Source organism: Alexandromys fortis, unplaced genomic scaffold (genome assembly GCF_014885135.2).
Source record: "Alexandromys fortis isolate MF-2015 unplaced genomic scaffold, M_Fortis_MF-2015_v1.1 scaffold_157, whole genome shotgun sequence".
NCBI lineage: Eukaryota > Metazoa > Chordata > Mammalia > Rodentia > Cricetidae > Alexandromys > Alexandromys fortis.
Window position 1 is genome coordinate 2163761 of NW_026068041.1, and position 18853 is coordinate 2182613.

Sequence of the window (18853 nt, forward strand, 5' to 3'; positions counted from 1 at the left end):
AGGGTAATCTTAGAGAAGCTTCCAGAAGGAAATGAACAGCAGGCTGCTTCCAGCAAGATAAAGGTCACGTTGGCAAACAATTTCTCAGGAGAGCCCTGTTTTCTAACCACACACTGAGGAGACAGGGAGCTGTAGCAGGTAAAAGTATTTGCATAAACTTGACGATGTGAGTTCAAGTCCCAGATTCCACAGTGGAGAGAAATGAGCCCAGAAAATTATCCCCTGACCTCCACGCTGGCTAGGGTCCACGTGTGCCCTGCCCCATATAAACAATACTAAAAAATTTAAAAAGACCAAGTTCTCCTTGATGTTCAAGGGGGCAACCAAAGTGTTTTTGGTTCCATGAAGGCCAGCAAGAATTTTCAGATATTTCCCTGAAAAAAGTTATTCTAGCTTTTTTTTTTTTTTTTAAAGGGAAGACAGATTCCAAGCAAGATAGGTGCTGTATCGGAACAGAGAAACCAGTTACATAGGGAAGAACTGCCACCACATGAAACACAAGTTAGCACACATCTGTGGCCAGGGCAAGGCCAGATGACGAAGATGGGCGGTGGCTATGAGGCTGGGGTGGAGGAGAACTGAAAACTGGCCTCATGAGGGCAGAACATGCTAGTTAAGGCCAGTGCCGATGTCAAATATAAATGAGGAGGGGTGATTGACAGGTAAGGATTGAGTCAGGGCCTTGTGTGGCCATCAATCCGAGCTACTAGGGAGGCGGTAGCAGCTTTATTTCAGACTAGGAGTCTGGGGCTAGCCTGGGCAACACAGTGAGACTCTTTCTAAACAAAACGAAACAAGTAAGGGTTAGAAGTCACTGAGGGTGAAGGGTAAGTGTAGAGACAGAACTGAGGAGAAAGTGGGGGACAGACGTGTTTCTATGCTCTAATTTCTAAGCTTATGAAGAAATATAATTTTTGGTGAGAGGGACAGCAAATGGAAATTTACCCCACACAAAAGCAATTTCACAAGCCATTTGGATACAGATTTGTTAAAGGAGCGTGCATGGTGGCCACGTATGGAGCATTTGACAAGGGAAGGGGGGACGCTAAGAAGTCTACTCAGTGCAGCGCCAGCCAAGAGGCAAAAGCCGGTTTACTTGACAGGACTATCGAATGGTTAACGTGCAAACCATTCTGATGACCTGAGTTTGTCCCCCTGAAACCCAGGACAGTGTCAGAGCCAGAGGGGATTGCATAGCTCCCCTCTGAGTCAAGGTGGGTATCAGAGAAAGTCCCACCTCTGTCTCCAGGGGTCGGTTATGCTGAGAATAATCCTGAAGCTCATTGCAAGGGAAATGAAGGATACAGAAGGATGTTTCATGCCCTGGATGAGCTGATTCTGAATCCCAAGAAATGGGAGAGAAGAGGCATACTGGATTTGCAAAGAGAAAAGAAACCCTGTCTCAAAAAAAAAAAAAAAAAAAAAAAAAAAAAAAAAAAAAAAAAAAAAAAAAAAAAAAAAGATAAGTAATATAACCAATGTGTCAGGGCTTAGAAAGCCAGAGTGCTATCTCCAGCCACTGAGAGGAGGGGGGGGGCTGCACGCTTATGACTCGTGGCTTCTAACCAATGAGGGAGGGGACCGTGCTTTTAAATTAAGTTGTTTCTTTACATCTTATTCTCCAGTGCAAATCCAAGGTGGATTAAAGATCTGAAACTCGAAACTAAAACATTAAAAGCATTCAAAATACATCTTTAATATTAGGGGAAACCACAAAGCAAAGCAAAACGCAAACCAGCAGGCAAGGCTGGCGAGGTGGCTTGGTGGGTAAAGGGTCTGCTTTGCAAACATACGGACCTGAGTTTGACGCCCAGAAGCTAAGCATGGTGGCATGCGCTTTTGAGGAGGCTGAGACAGTAAGGCAGAACCCAGGGGCTTTCTGACTGGCCAGCCTGGTCTGCTCAGTGAGTTCCAGGTCAGCGAGAGACTCTTGTCTCCAAAACAAGGTGGGCTGTACCTAAGGAAGGACGCCCAAGGTTGTCGTCTGGCCTCCACCTGCACATGCACACGTATACATATCCATACGTCCGGGAACACACACACAGAGCAAACCGAAGAGTGACAGATGATGGGATCATTTTACGACCCAAGACACTGGAAGCCTGACAAAGGAAACGGAGAACGTAGCCCAGGGAAATGTATTTTACTTCACATGTAAGGAAATAGGACACATAGACTAACCGGTTTGACCGTCAATCATGTGGATGAAGATTATGAAACAATACAAAGAAAAACGTCATCCTGTTCATTGAGTCTTTGCGGGGGCGGGGCGCCGCCTTCTGATGCGTTTTCAGTGCAATGACTTGACGATCCTACTGATATTTTAAACACACCTCTGGGATATGACTCAAGCCCGAGATGCTGCTAGCCCAGCCACCCACAGGCTGGAAGCTGCTCCAGTCTGCAGGGGGAATAAAACAGACTCGGAAACAAGTGACCAAGCCAGGAAGTAGCCAGGGTGGAGAGCCTCGAGAACGTGTGGTCGGAAAGCTCCGAGGTGTTCGTAGCGAGAGGGAAAATGGGTTTCTGGAGTGGGTGAGACTGGCAGATGGTGGGGAAGCTGGAAAGGGCAGCCTGTCTGTGCTGAGGTGGGCGAGTCTTCCTCTGCATCGCAGAAGGCTGGGAAGAAAGCATGGCACCGAGAGGGAAGCTCTCCTCAACTGGAGGGCAGCACGCGAAAGGAGACTAGACACTGGTGATGAACCGAGGGGCTGCGCCATAGGTCCCCAAGCCAACAGTGGCCCCGCACAGATATGAGAGTCGACCTGTCTCACTGACGGAAAGCCTGTAGAAGTGAGGGTGGGGCTGGCCAAAGGCAAGCCAGAAGAGTCCTGTATGTCATGGCATTCCTTCTGAACATACGTGAACTCGACACCCTGTCCTGGGCAGTAACTTGTATTTTAATTTATATAATATAATAATATATGTGTACACACGCACATATATGGAAACTTATGAGTGTGGAAAAATAACCATATTCTAATGGGAACCAAGACCGGTGCATTGGCTACATTGCCTCTGAGAGTTACGTTAGAAGAACCACTAGGATTTCTGTCAATTATTTTCTGCTCCATTTTGTCTTGTTTTATACCAATGGTATGGTATTGGTTACTCTGGACAAATGTTAGACATTTGGACTTGGTTTCTTCATCTTAAAAGGGTTTGGTACTCTATATCACTCCTGTGTCTAAATGCTGGGCACGTTTTCCATTAGGCATTCGTTAGAACTGACTTAACCAAGAGGCAAAAGACCACTCTGGGGTTTTTCTCTGTTTATTTGTTTGTGGTGTGTTCACACAACGCTTCTGTAAGCAGTGTTTGCTTGTTGATAAACATCCACTCACACAAAGTCACGGGTGATAAGCCCATGTTTCCGAGATCCTCCCATTCTGAGAGACGTTAAAAAAATAAGGTCAGATCAGGTGCTGAAGACAGAGCCTTTCCCCTTCAGCAGAAGACGCTGAGCCTCCTTATCCAGGTCGGACTGGATAATTTAAGAGCAGCCACTTCTGATTATCTACCTAAAGTCCCGCAATTGCAGACATGTGTTTGCAACATCCATGACTCTAGATCATGCGAATCCTTAATAAATCTGGTGTCTGTGTCTTTGACATGAAACACTGATGAGCCCATGCCCTCTCTGACAGTACTGGGACAGGAGTATCTTGGCACAACAAAAGTAAAACTGATGAATGGGGGGGGGGGTGTGTGCCAGGAGTGAGTGCAAAGTTTGCTCACTATGAAACTACAAAGAAGCGAGATATGATTTATTGAAGTCAGAATCTGAATATGCAAAAATGTTCTGGCAGGGCCTCCGAGGTGGGAAAACCCTAGAGACAGGCCCAGGAGCCTGTCTGGTGAGGCTGCAAGCCAGTCCCCCGTGGGGACAGAAACACACACACACACATGCACAATTGCACCTGTGAGTCTACCTGCCTACAGCCAGGCTTCATCCTCTGTTACGGTGGAAGAACTGAAGGCATGGGAATGATAATAATTAATCAGATCATATTTGCCTTGAGAATTTCAATAAGAACAGTCGCTGTGGACAGAGACACCACGGGGAGATTCTTATGGGGGGGGGAGAGAATTGTGTCCCTAAGAATGGGTAGAACCCTTTTATAATTTGGAATGCGGTCCTAAACTGACAGAGGGTTAGTTATGGAGGAGGAAGGATGCCCAGGGGGTCTCAGGCCACTTGCTTTGCACTGTGTGACGCAATCTAGAAAAATCAAAGGAGCCCTTTTTCAGGCTCCTTGTGCTGTGGTGAATGTTGCTAAAGAAAATCAGGATATGAGGTTGAATATCTTCCCCCGTGGGTGTAGTGTGTGGAGGTTATGCAGAAAGCAGCTGAGAGACGAGTCCTTAGGCAGGCGAGACTGAGTGACACCATCAGAAAATCTGGTCAAGAGGGTAAGGGCAGCAGTTGTCAACCTTCCTAATGCTGTAACCCTTTAATGCAGTTCCTCATGTTGTGTGACCCCGACCATAAAATTTCCGTTGCTACTTCATAACTGTAAATTTTGCTACTGTTACGAATCGTAACGTAAATACCTGTGTTTTCTGATGGCCTTCGGTGCCTCCTGGGAAAGGGATGTTTGACCCTAAAGGGGTTGCGACCCACAGGTTGAGAACACCTATCTAGAGGTGAGGCAGCAAGGGAAACACCTCCCTGAAGTGCTGCCGGGTCACCAACAGCGGATGGAGCTGAGAACAGGTGTCTCTGTACTCAGCAAGGCTGGGTGAAGGAACAGACAGACCCAAGCCCCATGGAGATTCCCCGACACAGACAGACAGAAGGTCCTAGGAGACCCCAGAGACTCACCAGAGAAGGACGGAGGTCTGGGGTTATACGTAGAGAGAGCAGCGGCGAAGGAGGAGGAGCCCACGGGACGATATCGCTGACGCCTTTCAGGTTCCATTACCAGATGCTAGGTTCCATCAAAAGATTTGTTAGAGCCGACCGTATGGTAGGGTCTGGAGGGACATTTCAGCCCATCCAGACAAAGAAGGAGTCTTCTTTTAAAGCCCTTTAGAAAGAGGTAGGAAGAGGGGAGGAGCTGCACCACAGAGAAGTAGGTAAAGGTCCCTTCTCATTGCCTAATTAGGTTCAAAGGCACTGAGGGCTGGGTTTGAGCAGAGACAGGGGCCTGAGCCTCAAGCAGATTCTTGGATTCACAGGTCATGAGATTTCTCTAAACAATGGTTAATGTAGGACACGGCATGCGGGCCGTGTGAACCGGTTAGTGTGTGAGCTGTGAGACCTGACAGTGGTGCGGCTGCCTCTGACTCCAGTCAGCAGAGGGGCTGAGTGGATCATCATCCAGGAGGGACAGGTTTCCTGCTATGTGATGAGTCACCCCTCAGCCAGCCACCATAAGTACAGAACACAGACATCAGGGCCTGATCCCAATCATCTGTAGTGGTCTGGAGCACAGTGTGATGAGAAAGAGGAGGGGGGGGGGAGGAAGAGAGAGAGAGAGAGAGAGAGAGAGAGAGAGAGAGAGAGAGAGAGAGAGAGAGACAGAATTTCTCTATAGGACTTGGGATAAAGACGCGCTGAAGACAGAGGGGGATTGTAGAACCTCCCACGGTACTGGCTGTAACTTGGCAAGGTCACTTGGGGGAAGGGCCCAGAGACACTCCAGATCATCCAGCACTCTCTGTGTCTCTCTCTGTCTCTGTCTGTCTGCCTGCCTGCCTGTCTCTTTCTCTCTCTCTCCTCCCTCCATTTCTAGTTGAGAACAGAGGGGGCCATGTCCCCCACTCACCCTATCCCACAGATGTGTGGCTGGAAGCCCAAGACAAGGGCAGAACTAACACACCGGTGGTGAAGTTAGATAGAACATGGTGCTTACCCCCAGGCAGAGCTTTCAAGGAAGTCCTCCCTGGCAACAGATCCCCAGAGACAACGCTGGCTCCTCGCAGGCAACCTAACTCTACCCCTCCCAGAACTCTGACTGTGTACCTAGCTGGTACACTCCTGAGAGCCCCTCCCCTACAAACTGCCCTGGGGTCAGGGAACTAGTCTTCCCAGGAAGGCCAAGAGTACCTCCTCAGGTCCCTGGAACAAGATGCCACCTCCAACTCCTCCTCCTGTCCCTTTCTAACCTGGAGACCCCACAACCGCTACTCTGAGCCCATCCTCAGCTCCGCAGCAGGAAGCCTTACCTCTGCATTTGGTACAGGCAGCCTCCTTCGGGAGCCTCCAGGAGCAGAGAGCTTAGGCGCTTCCTATTTATTTGTGCCACGTCGGGAGGAAACAGAGAGCAGAATGAGGAAGCACCAGTGCCTTTCACAAGCAGCTTCGCCTGCTTCTCAGAATTGCGGACATGAGTCTCTGATAACACTCACGCATGCATTTCTGCCAAGGAAGCCTGCACCCCGCTGTCTCCTGTCAGCTCTCACATACACTTCAAGTCTCAGTCCAGGAATGGCCTCTTCCAAGTCGCCTTCCCTGATCCCTCTGGAGGAAACAGGGGGCAATGGCCACCTCCCTGCTGAGCATGGGCCCAGAGCCAGGCAGAACTAGGCTGGACCCCAAGGGCACCACTTGTCAGCATGTGACTTTATGCAAATCAGCTACAGGTGGCCTCTTCAAGCCTTGGGACCCCTTGTGGTATTTTTCTAGAAGCACCTACAAACCAGAAGGGTTTTGAGGGAAAACCATCGATGTGGAAAACCTAAGTTCACAGTTCTCAGTAAACTCCAGAAACATTCTGGATCCCTGGGGGTCAACTTCACTTTCTCCACCCAGCCCTAGAGTCCACTGTGACCTTCCCCCAACTTGGTCTTAGGGCAGGAGAGGGTCTGTTTCCATTCCCCTCCCCCGGTGACCTGCCATAGCTCACACCTCATGACTGGGAGTGAATGAATGAATGAACAAAGGAATGAAAAAATATGAGGCTGGTGGGGTTATAAAGAAGTTAGTAAGCCCCTCCTTCAGGGCAAAATTTAAAGGGGCACCAAAAGATGCCATAAAAATGAGTGATATTTTAATACAATATGGTAAAACACAAAACAAATGAGTGTAAAAATACAATGGATGAAGTGTCAGCCTCTTTCTTTCTTCCTTCCTTCCTTCCTTCCTTCCTTCCTTCCTTCCTCTCTCTCTCTCTCTCTCTCTCTCTCTCTCTCTCTCTTTCTTTCTTTCTTTCTTTCTTTCTTTCTTCAGAAAAAAGGCAGTATCAGACATACTGGTCATTTCTCATCTCCCCGTACATAAATACCCTCGGTCCATGGCATGGACAGCAGGTAGATGGGACTCCCTTGGTTTGTAGTGGTGTTTAATCAAGTGTTTAGTAAATTCTTTAACCTGTGTAATTGCTATGCCGCAGTAACTGGTTCCAAGTGGCACTGGGTAGGAATCGTGTGGAACCATGAGAGGTTTTCACTGTACACACGGGAAGTCACACAAGGCAGCCGGCCTCTGTGTGAACACTGATCCACTGCCCTACTGGCCTCGAAATTCAGAGGAATGGGTATCTCTTCACACATTGTGTAACTCTTCCTCCAAATTTCTCAGTGTTTGGGAAAATGAACACATCATCCAGACGCCCCCCCCCCCCAACTCAATGCACAGCCCATGAGTGAAGGGGTCACAGTCACCATCCCCACCTACACAGGACATTCCAGACATACAAGGTTGACAAGAAATTCCTTCGCTCTTAGCTCATACCCCAGTGACAACATGTCTTTCTTGGCAACCTACTAGTTTCGGGAACAGTGCCAGACTGGGGCCTGGTAGAGTTTGTGTGCCTGTACCGTAGGAACTGTCACCAATCTCCAGCCACCTCTTTCAGACACCCATCCCCTTTTTTTTTTCTTAACATGGAATGAGCTTAAAATCTTGACTCAAAATGAAAATGAACACAGGTGTCTAGTAGCCAAAAGAGGCCTCATCTTAGAAGGCCTTCTCTACAAAAACAAAAGTATGCACTGCCTAAGCCATCCAATGTGTGTGCAGGCCACCTTATTAAATTGAAAGACCCTGCTGTATCTGTGCCGTATTTCCTATGAGTTTCAGGTTTTAGCCTTGGAGACAGTACCTCATTTAAAGCAAAAAAATAAAGATAACCATTTAGCACAGTTTATGTAAGTGTAATGTTTTAATATGCCTTCATCTAGCCGCACCTGGCTAGTTAGCTTGAACTGACAACTTGAGCAGCCTCGAGTCACCGGAGAAAGGAGTCTCAAATGAGGACCTGTCCAGGCCAGATTAACCTGTGGGCATGTCTGGGGTGGAACTGTCTTGATGTTTCTGTGCTGGTGACAGGACCTCACTATGCAGCCAGCCTGATTGGCCTCAGGCTCACAGAGATCTGCTTGCGTTTGCCTCCCAAAAGGTGTGAGCAACCACAGTAATTGCCTTGATTGTTAATTGGTGTAGGAGGGCCCAGCCCACTGTGGGCAGCACCATTCCTTAGGCAGATGGTCTCGAACGATGTAGGAAAGTTAGACAGTCTATGACCAGCCAGCACACAGCAGTCTTCCACGGTTCCTGCTTACACTTCTGCTTGAGTTCCTGCCCTGATGTAACCCAGTTATGGATTGTGACCTGAAGTAAGCCCTTTTCTCCCTCAAATTGCTTTGTCCATGGTTCTGTCACAGCATGAATAAAATCAGGACAACACATACACCTATACACCTGTTCATGTTTTTGCAGAATCAGGCACACAAACACTCCAGCTGATCACTGGCTCTTGCACCCCAACATCAGAGACACCAGGTTTTAAAGTCTTAAGAACCGGAACAAAGCTCACCACTGGGGACAAAGGACTGACTTGATGTTCACAGGACTAAGCTCCTTCCATTTGCCAGAGGTCTAAACACACACAGGGCCACAGGTGAACCACCAGACTCTACCGCTTCGTGGGTACAAAGAGAGGTTTATTGGGGTTCAAATCGCCAAGGCTATCTTGCAGGAGGTGGAGAAAGGAGCAACATGGGAGTGAGCCGGGGAGGGCAGAAGAAAGCAAGCAGATGCTATGTGTCAGCTGAGATGGACTGTTCGGACTGACCAGGAACTAAATGTCAAGGTAGTTGACCTTTGGGGCTAATTAAGGGAAGTTTCTTGTGAATGGAAACTGCCTTGTGCTATCTACTTTTCCAGTAAACAGAAACTTGCCTTTAGACTTGTTTGTCCAGTAACATTCCTTCTGCTTACTCAGCCAAAGTTCTCCCATGTAGGACAATTCACCAGCACTGCCATTTGAGGGTGCTGCTTTGGTCTTAATAGGCCCAAGGAGAGGTGTCTGTCACCTCAGTGAAGCACTGGCTCTCTCACTCCTGACAAAAGCCTGTGTACGCAGAAGGCATGGTAAATCAGCATCCCTAAGACTGTCTAGCTTTGCTTAGTCCCAACCATGTGCCTTTGAAAAGGCTAAGCGTATCTCAGATGTGGCTGTGAGGTCCCCCACGTGGAGGCCCAGATAAATGTCACTCACAGAGTGGTCTGACAGGGGGTGGACAAAGACATAGATCCATCTCATTCTTGTGGCCCTGCTTGAATGTCACAGAACCTGGCTCCTCTATGCCTAGGATTTAAGTTTTTCTCCAGAGAACTGAAAAAATTCTGCTTCTGTATTTACATTAAAGAACTCTGTAGTGTGTATGTATCACATGGAGATCAAACATTTATTAATCTCCACACCCAGATATCCACCATCAGATCAAGAAGCAGAGTGTTCTAGTCCAAAGTGGCTTCTTGTGTCCTTGCATAGTCTCTATTGGTGATTATTGCTCTTTTTCTCACTGTTTATCAGCCGCACCTGCTTTTGAAAAGGCTGTGATAAAATATAGAAAAATTGATGTCCCTTTGCTTTCACACGTGTGGTCAGTGCCTTGTGGACATTTAGGTGAGCCAGCAAGTCACCACTGCCCACCTCCTGAACTTTTTACATATGTCACAACTCAAACACCACAGCAGCATGCCATTCCTCCTCTCTTGAGCCCCCAGAAACCACCCCTCTGCCTTCTGCCTCTGTAAAGTCAACTCACAGGGGACCTCCAAGTGGCATCACACTGTGGCTGTCCTTTTGTGCTGGCTTATCTCACTTAGCACAGTTTCCTCAAGATTCATCCAACTTTAGCCCAGGTAATAATGTTCTTTCTTTGCGTCTTACTTAGAGTTTCTATTGCCGTGAAGAGACACCATGACCATGGCACCTCTTACAAAGAAAAACACTTCATTGGGGTGGCTCATTTACAGCTTCAGAGGTTTAGTCATCATGGCATCATGGTAGACATGGTGCTGGAGAGGAGCTGATCTACCGGCAACAGGAAGTACACTGTAACACTGGGGTAGCTTGAGCACAGGAGACCTCAAAGCCCACTTTCACAGTGACACACTTCCTCCAACAAGGCCACACCTACTCCAGCAAAGCCACACCTCCTAATACTGACACTCCCTATGGGGGTCATTTTCTTTCAAACACCCCACTTTGTAAGTCTGATTTAATATAGAGATGATGATGACAACGATGCTGGTGATTTTGTATCCAAAGGGAACTCCAGTTCTTCAAACTCCAAAAGTCAGTCCACATACCCAGAAATGAGCTCAATCTGAATTATATATAGGAGGATTTCTGGAGTTAGATAAAGGCCAGCATTCCTCAGGAACTTGTGAAGCCAGTCCCCCTCAACGAAGAGGGGTCATTCATTTCCTTACCACTGGCAGAAGGGACATATGGCTACCTGTGGCTCAGGCTCTTTCAGTATCCCAAGTACCTCCTGTTACACATTTCAAGTCCATGCTAATATCTTAGCCCTCCTCCCCTCGTCCCTTCCCTCCCCCCAGCTCATGCTCTTCCCTCCCCCAGCGCTCATTCTTAGAACGCTGCTCTCCTTGATCAGCTCTCCCCACTGCTCTCTGGCTCTCCCTCTTTGCTCTGCTCCTGCTCCTCTCCCTGTGCTCTTTTTCTGTTCTCCATCCCCGCCATTCTCTCCTCTCTCAGAGATAACCCTGGCCAGGTTCAGTCTCCTGGCCATCTTCAGTCCAGATCTTTCTCTTCCTCTTCTGGACTCTTTCAGATGCTCTGGCTGCTCACTCTTCCATATGTGCGATAAAAACCTTCCCCTTAACCACACCATGCTGTGGTCATGTCAATTGATACATCTGGTGTTGAACACCCCGAGGGGCACCAAGGACCCATTTCCAAGGTGCTTGGCCTCTCCTAACTGAACTGGGTGACTGATTTGACTCTCATAAGGTATGGAACGTTTGTTTCTGCTGGCTCCTACCACCCACCATATTCAACTCCAAACTTTAGATTCGGTTTCTTCAGTGACTTCTCTCCTCCACCTGATCTGGGTCCCACAGGCCACCTGTCTCCTTGTGACAGGGAGAAGTGAAAGCAAAACGGAACAGCACAGGGAAAGATGCTAAGGGCCTTACAAGGACTGCAAAGTAAACTGTTTCCACTAGGGATTACCGCTGTTCCTTTCACACTCCTTCCCTTGGTCTTATCCAACTCTCTCAGTACCCCCCTCTCATATAAATAAAACTTCTGCTAAAGTAGGAGCTTTATCTTAAGGTTTGTCAGACTATTGTGTAAACTCTCTTATCTCAGGATTTGTAAGGTCATTGGTCTGAAGAACTTTATAAAATCTGCAACAAAAAGTTCGTTTAAAGCTTGTAACAAAAGGTTGACACTTTAAAAATAATCTATACATAGTAATCTTAATTTGCTACAACATATTTGTATGTAACTTGGATTCAACTCTTGTTTAAAAAATATACCTGCTACAGCATACTGTATATGTATATGTTTAAATTCTTGTTTATGGAAAATAGTACTTACTAACAATAAATGTTTGATTAAGGTTTATAAATTCCTAAGATTGTAAAGGTCTATTCAGGCCACCTAAAAAAAAAAGACTTAAATATGTCTGTCTATTCAGTTAGGCTTTTGCTAACTGTGTTCAACATCAGGCTTCTAGAAAAATTTAGAGAAGAAACAAAATATGTTTGATGAATAAGATATGTTTAATAAATAAGGTTGATATATTCCTAAGGTCCATTTAGTCTAGCAGACTCTGACTTGAAGATGTATGTCTAGCTTCTTTGTCTTTGATAACTTTGTTAAGCTTAAGCTATTTGGATAAACTGAGTCATACAAGAAATTGTCCTATTCTGTTAAGGTACATTATGAAAGGATCAGGAAGGTAAGATTTCCAGTCTCTCTATAGACTGTAATTATGATTTAAAGTTTTATTTTGTTACCAAATTATCTTCAATTCAAAATTTTAAGGCTGCTCAACAGAAATAGAAAGGTAAAATCCTAATCTTATAAAAGACACTAACTGGTAACAAACTGTCAAAGATAATTAAGAAATGTAAGTTAATGGTCAGTCACTTATAAATGATCCAATTGTTCCATGTGCTCAACTATACTTGTAGTCATGCTAAGTACAAATGTAAATTAATTTACAGGAGCAGGTTTTAGCCTTCTGTATATGCTATCAAGGTTAAGCCTGAGGCAAGTAATTAAAAATAGGTAACGTTTGTTTAAAACCAAGTATACTTAACAGATTAAACAATGGCCCTCAAATTCCTCAAAAAGATCTGCTGAATATAGCATTTAAAGTGTTGAATGAGAAAGGCTTTCCCTGGCAGACAGAAATACCAGTTTTAGGTAACAACAGCTGAGACTGTCTCCAAAGAAGACGGGCGGAACAGACCCCACCTGGAGCTCACTGCAGTTGTGGTAATGCCAAGCACTGGGCAGAGAGCAGCTGCAGCCAGGGCCCCGCCCAGTCTGTGCCCCTGTAGGGCGGGCTGCCCTACTCCACCTCACCAAGGTGGGTCGGTTTTCTCTTCCACAGAAATCTCTCTCTTGTCTCTCTGTCTGCCCTTCTGGAGCTGCCTCTCTCCCCCCCCCCTTTCCCCTTTCCTTCCCCCTCCATAACCCACGAAATAAACTATACACACCTCCCTGCCCCAAATCTCTCAGACGTGGGTCTAGTGGCCAAAGGCTGATCTGTCCTGTGTGACAGCCAAAGCTTGACAACTTCTGCCTGCAGCTAAGCCACTGAGATCACCATGGAGATCCCAGGTTGGCTGTTCAGGAAGTAGGTAAATTTCTGTCACTTGAATTGTTACAGACGCCATTTGGAATTTGCTTCTACTCAAATGTATCCTTCTCAGATCACTACGGTGTCGATGGCCAGCTGAAGCTTAGCAGTTCAGTAGCTGCAAGCTGACCCTCATCAGTTCCTCCCCCTAAGGCAGCAGCTGCCTGGTCAGTCCATTCTATAAGTAAAAGTCAGGCCTTGTTTCTCCAGAGCTACTAGGTCTCCAACTGAGAAAGGCAGACTCACAGACAGGTTTACGTTGCTGACAGTCTTCACACTGAAACAAGTAAACTCACAAAGCAGGTTTCAGGGTAAAAACAAACTTAAGCTATCATGCTACTATGAATAGCCATAATTTTAGTCTTTACTATTCTTTTACTTAAACCAACTTGTTTTTCAATGACTGCTTTTAGTAATCAACCGCCCATCTCTCATGGTAAATGATTGGATGGGGGAGGGAAATGTCAGAGGACGTGTAAAGACACAGCATATGGCAACTGGTAATTCAGATGTCAACCCCCCAGAGGAGTGGCTCTGATGGAGGTTAGTCCTGTCCAGGAAAGGCCTGCAGGCCAGACCATTGACTGTGGAGACGGATGATCACTTTTGCTAAAGCAGCTGGTTGTCCCCCAATACCGGCATTGCAGTGTGTAATCTCCTGTGATGTGTATATGTAATCTCACGATGATATCTCAATCCCATGGGTGCCTATATCTGTGGATGATCAGGAAGATGACTTTTCATTTAGCTATATAGTTTTGATATAGAGAATATATACTGGGACATGCTTCATAAGTGGATCTATTGTCCCACAAGCTTTTGCTATGGCTCAAAGCCGTGAGTCTACTCAATAATGACTTTATTAACTGTGTTTGCTACAACTAGGGTTTCAGTGCAGATTACAAACGGTGGTGATACTTAGATAGCTGAAACTTTCTTTTGTTAACTTTGAAAAAACGCAGGTGAGCTTCAGGAAGTTGTGACTTGTGACACCTGCCACAGGTCAAACTGATTCAACATAAGCCCTCCTGCCAGTCAATAGCTTAAGCTTTCCCACCTACGGAGTATTCCTGGGGGTAGGTGCTCTCCTTTCCTTGGTCTCGGGACTCCTTCCCTCCCCATCAGCCACCCCCAGGACCACAGGCCTGGAAGTTCTAAGTGTACACTGAAGACAAAAATGTCTCCCTAAACTCCTTAGCTCCACCTTCTTTCCCTGGTCTGTATCTGTCTCCTTGGTCTGTATCTGTCGTCTATCTGTCCCAGCAGATTCCCACCTGGCTGACAGACTGGTCCTTTATGGGAAGCTGGCTAACCCTGTGCTAGTGTAGACATTTGAACTGCATCTGTGAAGTATAAGAGAAAGATATTTCCACCTGGAGTTAGAGCACAGCAGGAAGAGGTACCCATGGGCAGGGCTGGGCACTGAGTTGTGAAGATGTGGACATGCATAAATTTATTCATCTACCTAGCAAGCGTTGAACTGCTGCTGTGTGTCTGACATGGGACATGAAAATGATAGGGAACTTATAATTCTGAGTTGACTGCACACAAAGCTGTCTGTTCTATGTAGCAGGAGGACCCTATCCCACAGCAGAAACCCGTGGAAGGCTGGGAGTATGCTCCTGGGAAATCTAAGCACAAGGCACAGAGCAGGTGCCCTTGGAGCTAGGTGGGCTTCAGAGACGATGGCGGTCCTTGTCAGGTTGGAAGCACCTGGGTTCTTCAAAATTTTGCTTGAGGACTCAGCCTCCCTGGTGTCCGTTCTCTCTCCTGGAGAGGTAAGGAGGATACCAGGTTGTCAGGAGGACTGGGACAAAGGTTGACTGAGCCCCATTTCCCTCTCACACTCAGTAGGTTGTACCCCTAGCCCAAAAGTAGTGTCTGAATTGAGGCCATATTCCTTTCATGGCCTTCGAACAGGAGCAAACATAGGGTTCTAGGATTTCTGTCCCCTTTCCCCTGTGAGCTGTGCTCCTGGAACTTTTGGAAGCACCATGGCCATGATGAGGGAAGCCCAACGTGGCCTCACGTCCATGGAAAACTTCATGAGATAGGTTCCTTGTTCCTCCCTCCTCTACAGGCCTATTGGTTTAACCATCTTCCACCCTTGGCTGCAGATGCTCACACTTTGTCTCCCTTACCGCCCTAACAACCCACCAGGAGCAGGGAATGTGTTGCTATTTCTGATTCCCAGTGTTAAGGAGCATAAACCACCAGATGCCTGCCTGCCTGATATACTAGCCTGCACAGGGAGGGCAACATGGCACAGATCAAATGGGAATGGCACACACACCTAGACAGGCTTCTAATCAGACATGGGTGGTCTTCTTCCATGGATCTCAAAAGTCACAGGCTCTTCCAAAGGTCCTCTGTGGCAAACACTAGCTCCCCAGGCAGATCTTATCTAGAAATTGATAGCTCCTTTTTGCGTGTTTTCAATTTTATGGTATCTGAGTAGACTTCCCTTTTTCTCTCTTGAGCAACTGCAACTACTAAACCTCAATCCTTTATCTCCTGAGCCCGGCAGTCCTGAGCCTGCAGGTGCTCCCACGAAATAGCCCGGGCCCGTGGCTTGCTCTGCCATCAGATCTGAATGTGTGTCTGTTCTGCTTTAGCTATGCTATAGATGGCATTCCTCTCCACCTGTCCCCCCATCACCCTCCCAGGCCTTTATTATATCCTGTTACACGCTTCAGCCTTGCACCCCTTCCTCACAGGGCTGCCCAGCAGACTTTCCAGGTCTCACTCTTGAGTGGAGAAGAACCCAAGCCATGCTTCCAGTTTGTTTAATGTATGGCTTCATGTGACTCTTTCTCATGTGACACCTGACCCCTGTGGTCACATTGGGCTACTCAACTACTACAGGCAGAGCATGCCCTGCGGAAATACCTGGGACCAGAAGACGTAGGAATATTCACATATATACAGTGAGCTATCTAGAGGGCAGGCCCAAGTCTCCATAGGAAATTCATTTCTGTATTGCGTGCATCTTAAACACAATAGGCTTTTCCTAGAGACCCACAAAGGAAGGCTTGGAATTTCCTACTTGTGACACTGTGCCAGCACTTCGTAACACTCTGGAGTCTGGATTTTTTGAGTTATAAGCGTTCTTAACCTGAATTCATCTATTTAACTTCTGGCTACATCTCCTTCCTCTCCTATCATGAGTTGATCAACACCCCTTGACTGCCACCAAAACTCAGGTCTGACCCCTCTTTGCGCTTTAGATCTCCAGAAGTTCTGAACTCACTTAACTTTCATTACTCCTCAGGAACCACTTGCTTTGTTTTGTGAGGCAGGTCTTATCTCTGAGCTCAGCTAGGGTTCATTCGTTAGCTGAAGTGCCTAGGCATGGGCTGGTTACGACCGCAGAAAATGCAGGCTCCTTCTGAGGATGGGTACTTCCCCTAGAAGCCAACAGAACAATATGGAAGTGATCTGAGGGAAGGCAGAGCAGAGTACATCCCCTCACCTTGAGTTTTTGTGTCAGGGACCGCAGCGCGAGAAGGAATGTAGGAACTGAGCTATGGGAAGAAGCCAAGCTCATCTCGGTTATGTGAGTGGTGACTGAGGAAGGACCTGAAAGCAGCCATGGCCATGGGGAAACCCTTATATCTTAAGTCAAAGCTAAGGATTGGGTCTGCATTGTCGGCTGAGGCCTGTGGAGCCAGGTAACTGAGATGTGGGGACAAGCCCAGGAGCAGGAGGTGGGTAGACCCTTACTGAGAATGCCGGTCTTTGTGATGGAAGAGTGGTCTCCAAGCAAGGATGTGTGGACTCTAGGAAAGGAATCTGAGGAATATCCCGGACATACAGATTCCTGACGCTGCCATGAACAGCAAGCTGCACCCAGGGCGGAGGTGCTAACCAAAGCTGCAAGCCATGGGTATGCAGAGAGGGCAGGCAGGGCTGGGGCTCCACTGCACCAGCAGCCTGAGACTCCTGGGTTGACTGAGCAGCTAACAGACGATAGAGCTGGAGGCCCACAGGCCCTGGTACCCTCCTGGGAACCCCCAGCTCAGACACCATTGGCAGGGATCTGTTGAGGACTCACATGGTGCCCAAACTCTGTCCCTAGTTTCATACACCTCTCTCACACGGAGACCTGCTTTCCCTGGGTCTAGAAGCAACTTTGGTCAGAACCCTAATCAGCTCATTCTCTGTTGCATAATTTGATTCCTTCAAATTGATAGTCACCCAAGCACAACACAGGAAGTGGTAACCATATGTCCTGGAATGATTAGTATATGGGTGGGAGAATTGGGGACACATGACCATGCGCACCGGACGGATGTAGGGACAGTTAATATCTAGGAGGAAAACGAGAAGAGCAGAATGAATGGGTTATGTGGGTTCAAACTCCACTGAGGTATCTTCCATCTAGGGATATCAGGGACTTGGCCTCAGCCCTAAGGAATGGCAGCCTTCTCTTTAGTCTGTCCTCTGGAAGTTCCATGGTCTCTGGGTCATCCTGTCTTTCCAAGGGTCCTCGGCTGTGGTCTCCAGGGTTCATGTCTCCTCAGATAAGGTAGCATGACTCAAGTACCTTCTATATTATTGGTTTTGTTTTTTTATACTGAGCATACCCAACTGCTTGGTTGAGCTAACAGACCTGGATAGTTGCAGCAGGCACCAAGGTTCTGAGACAGACTGTATGACCCGGCCTGGCCCTGCCCAGAGAAGCCAGGCATGCCAGGGATGCCAAATGCTCCTCGTTTTTAAAGGAGGTCATCTGCTGTCCCTGCCAGTGCCACCGGAGAGATGGGCCCCCGCAGAGCACGTCTGGGATGCTTTATCTCGATCACCATCTTGGTGGGATTTAGCTTGGAGAATACCTCTGGGTGTGTCTGTGAGGGTGTTTCAGAGAGGCAAACTGAAGTAGGAAGCTCCACCATGAATGTGACTAAATGAAAGAGGGGGAAAGGAAAACAAACATCTATCTCTGTCCGCTTTCTGATTGCGGACACGATGTGACCAGAGTCCTCACCCTCCCTCCATAAAATACATCTTCCTATCATGATCGATGGACTGTACTCTCAGGCTATCGACTGGAACACATCCTTCTCTCAAGTGGTTTCTTGTCATATATTTGGTCATAGGAATGAAATAAGTAACTGTTTCTATAGTGTCAGTGCCCAGTTGACAGCAAACCACCAATAGCACAAGAGAGATCAGCTGCCTTGTGGCCCTGGGGCAGCTGGAACGGACCACTCCCCCCCCCCCATGCCACCCTATGGCAGGCTTCAGATCCTGGGTTTCAGGTAAGAGTCTACAAACACATCTAACCCCAGTGTCATCTAATCCTGTCCCTCCTGTCCCTGTACCCTCATCTTGGAGCACCAGCCCCCTCTCAGTCTCCTCACTGACCGCCCCCTTTGTCCCTATGATAGCTTAGATTCCTGAAGTACCCAATACACCGACGTTCCCTTGCTTTGAGACTGGATCTTTACAAGAGAATGGAGGTGAATGGGGCCATTGACTGGACTCTAAGCCCACAGAGCGGGTACCCTTACAGAAAGACAAGGCATGGGTTGGAGAGATGAAGCAAGCGTGCATTTAGAACTCAGCACCCATGTAAGAGCGGGGCAGAGCTGCATGGACCTATAACCCCAGCACCGTGGAGGATACTCACCAGCCCGGCTGCTCCAGGTCCACTGACTGCAATCGGCTTCCTCCTTGCACTGTCTTTGGATCACCAGCTTCCCAATATTGACACGGAGACTTAATAATAACTATGAAAGCTTGGCCTTAGCTTAGACTGTTCCCCAACTAGCTCTTA

The 18853-nt window shown here is 47.5% G+C and overlaps 1 protein-coding gene across 11 annotated transcripts in view; it reads right to left on the reverse strand.

The window, feature by feature from the left end:
- Positions 1-18853, reverse strand: part of Csf2rb (colony stimulating factor 2 receptor subunit beta) — a 35781-nt gene extending 16928 nt beyond the window's left edge. For 3 of the 11 annotated variants that reach the window (XM_050165671.1, XM_050165667.1, XM_050165668.1), the window contains exon 1: positions 6172-6385. Coding sequence is in view for 1 of the 11 variants with exons in the window: in XM_050165674.1 (XP_050021631.1) it covers positions 6172-6179 (8 nt within the window). In the remaining 10 variants the exon portion in view is untranslated. Of the gene's footprint in view, positions 1-4825; positions 5441-6171; positions 6386-18706 lie in introns of those variants that run through there. The other 8 variants (XM_050165662.1, XM_050165663.1, XM_050165665.1 and 5 more) reach the window with 5 other exon arrangements.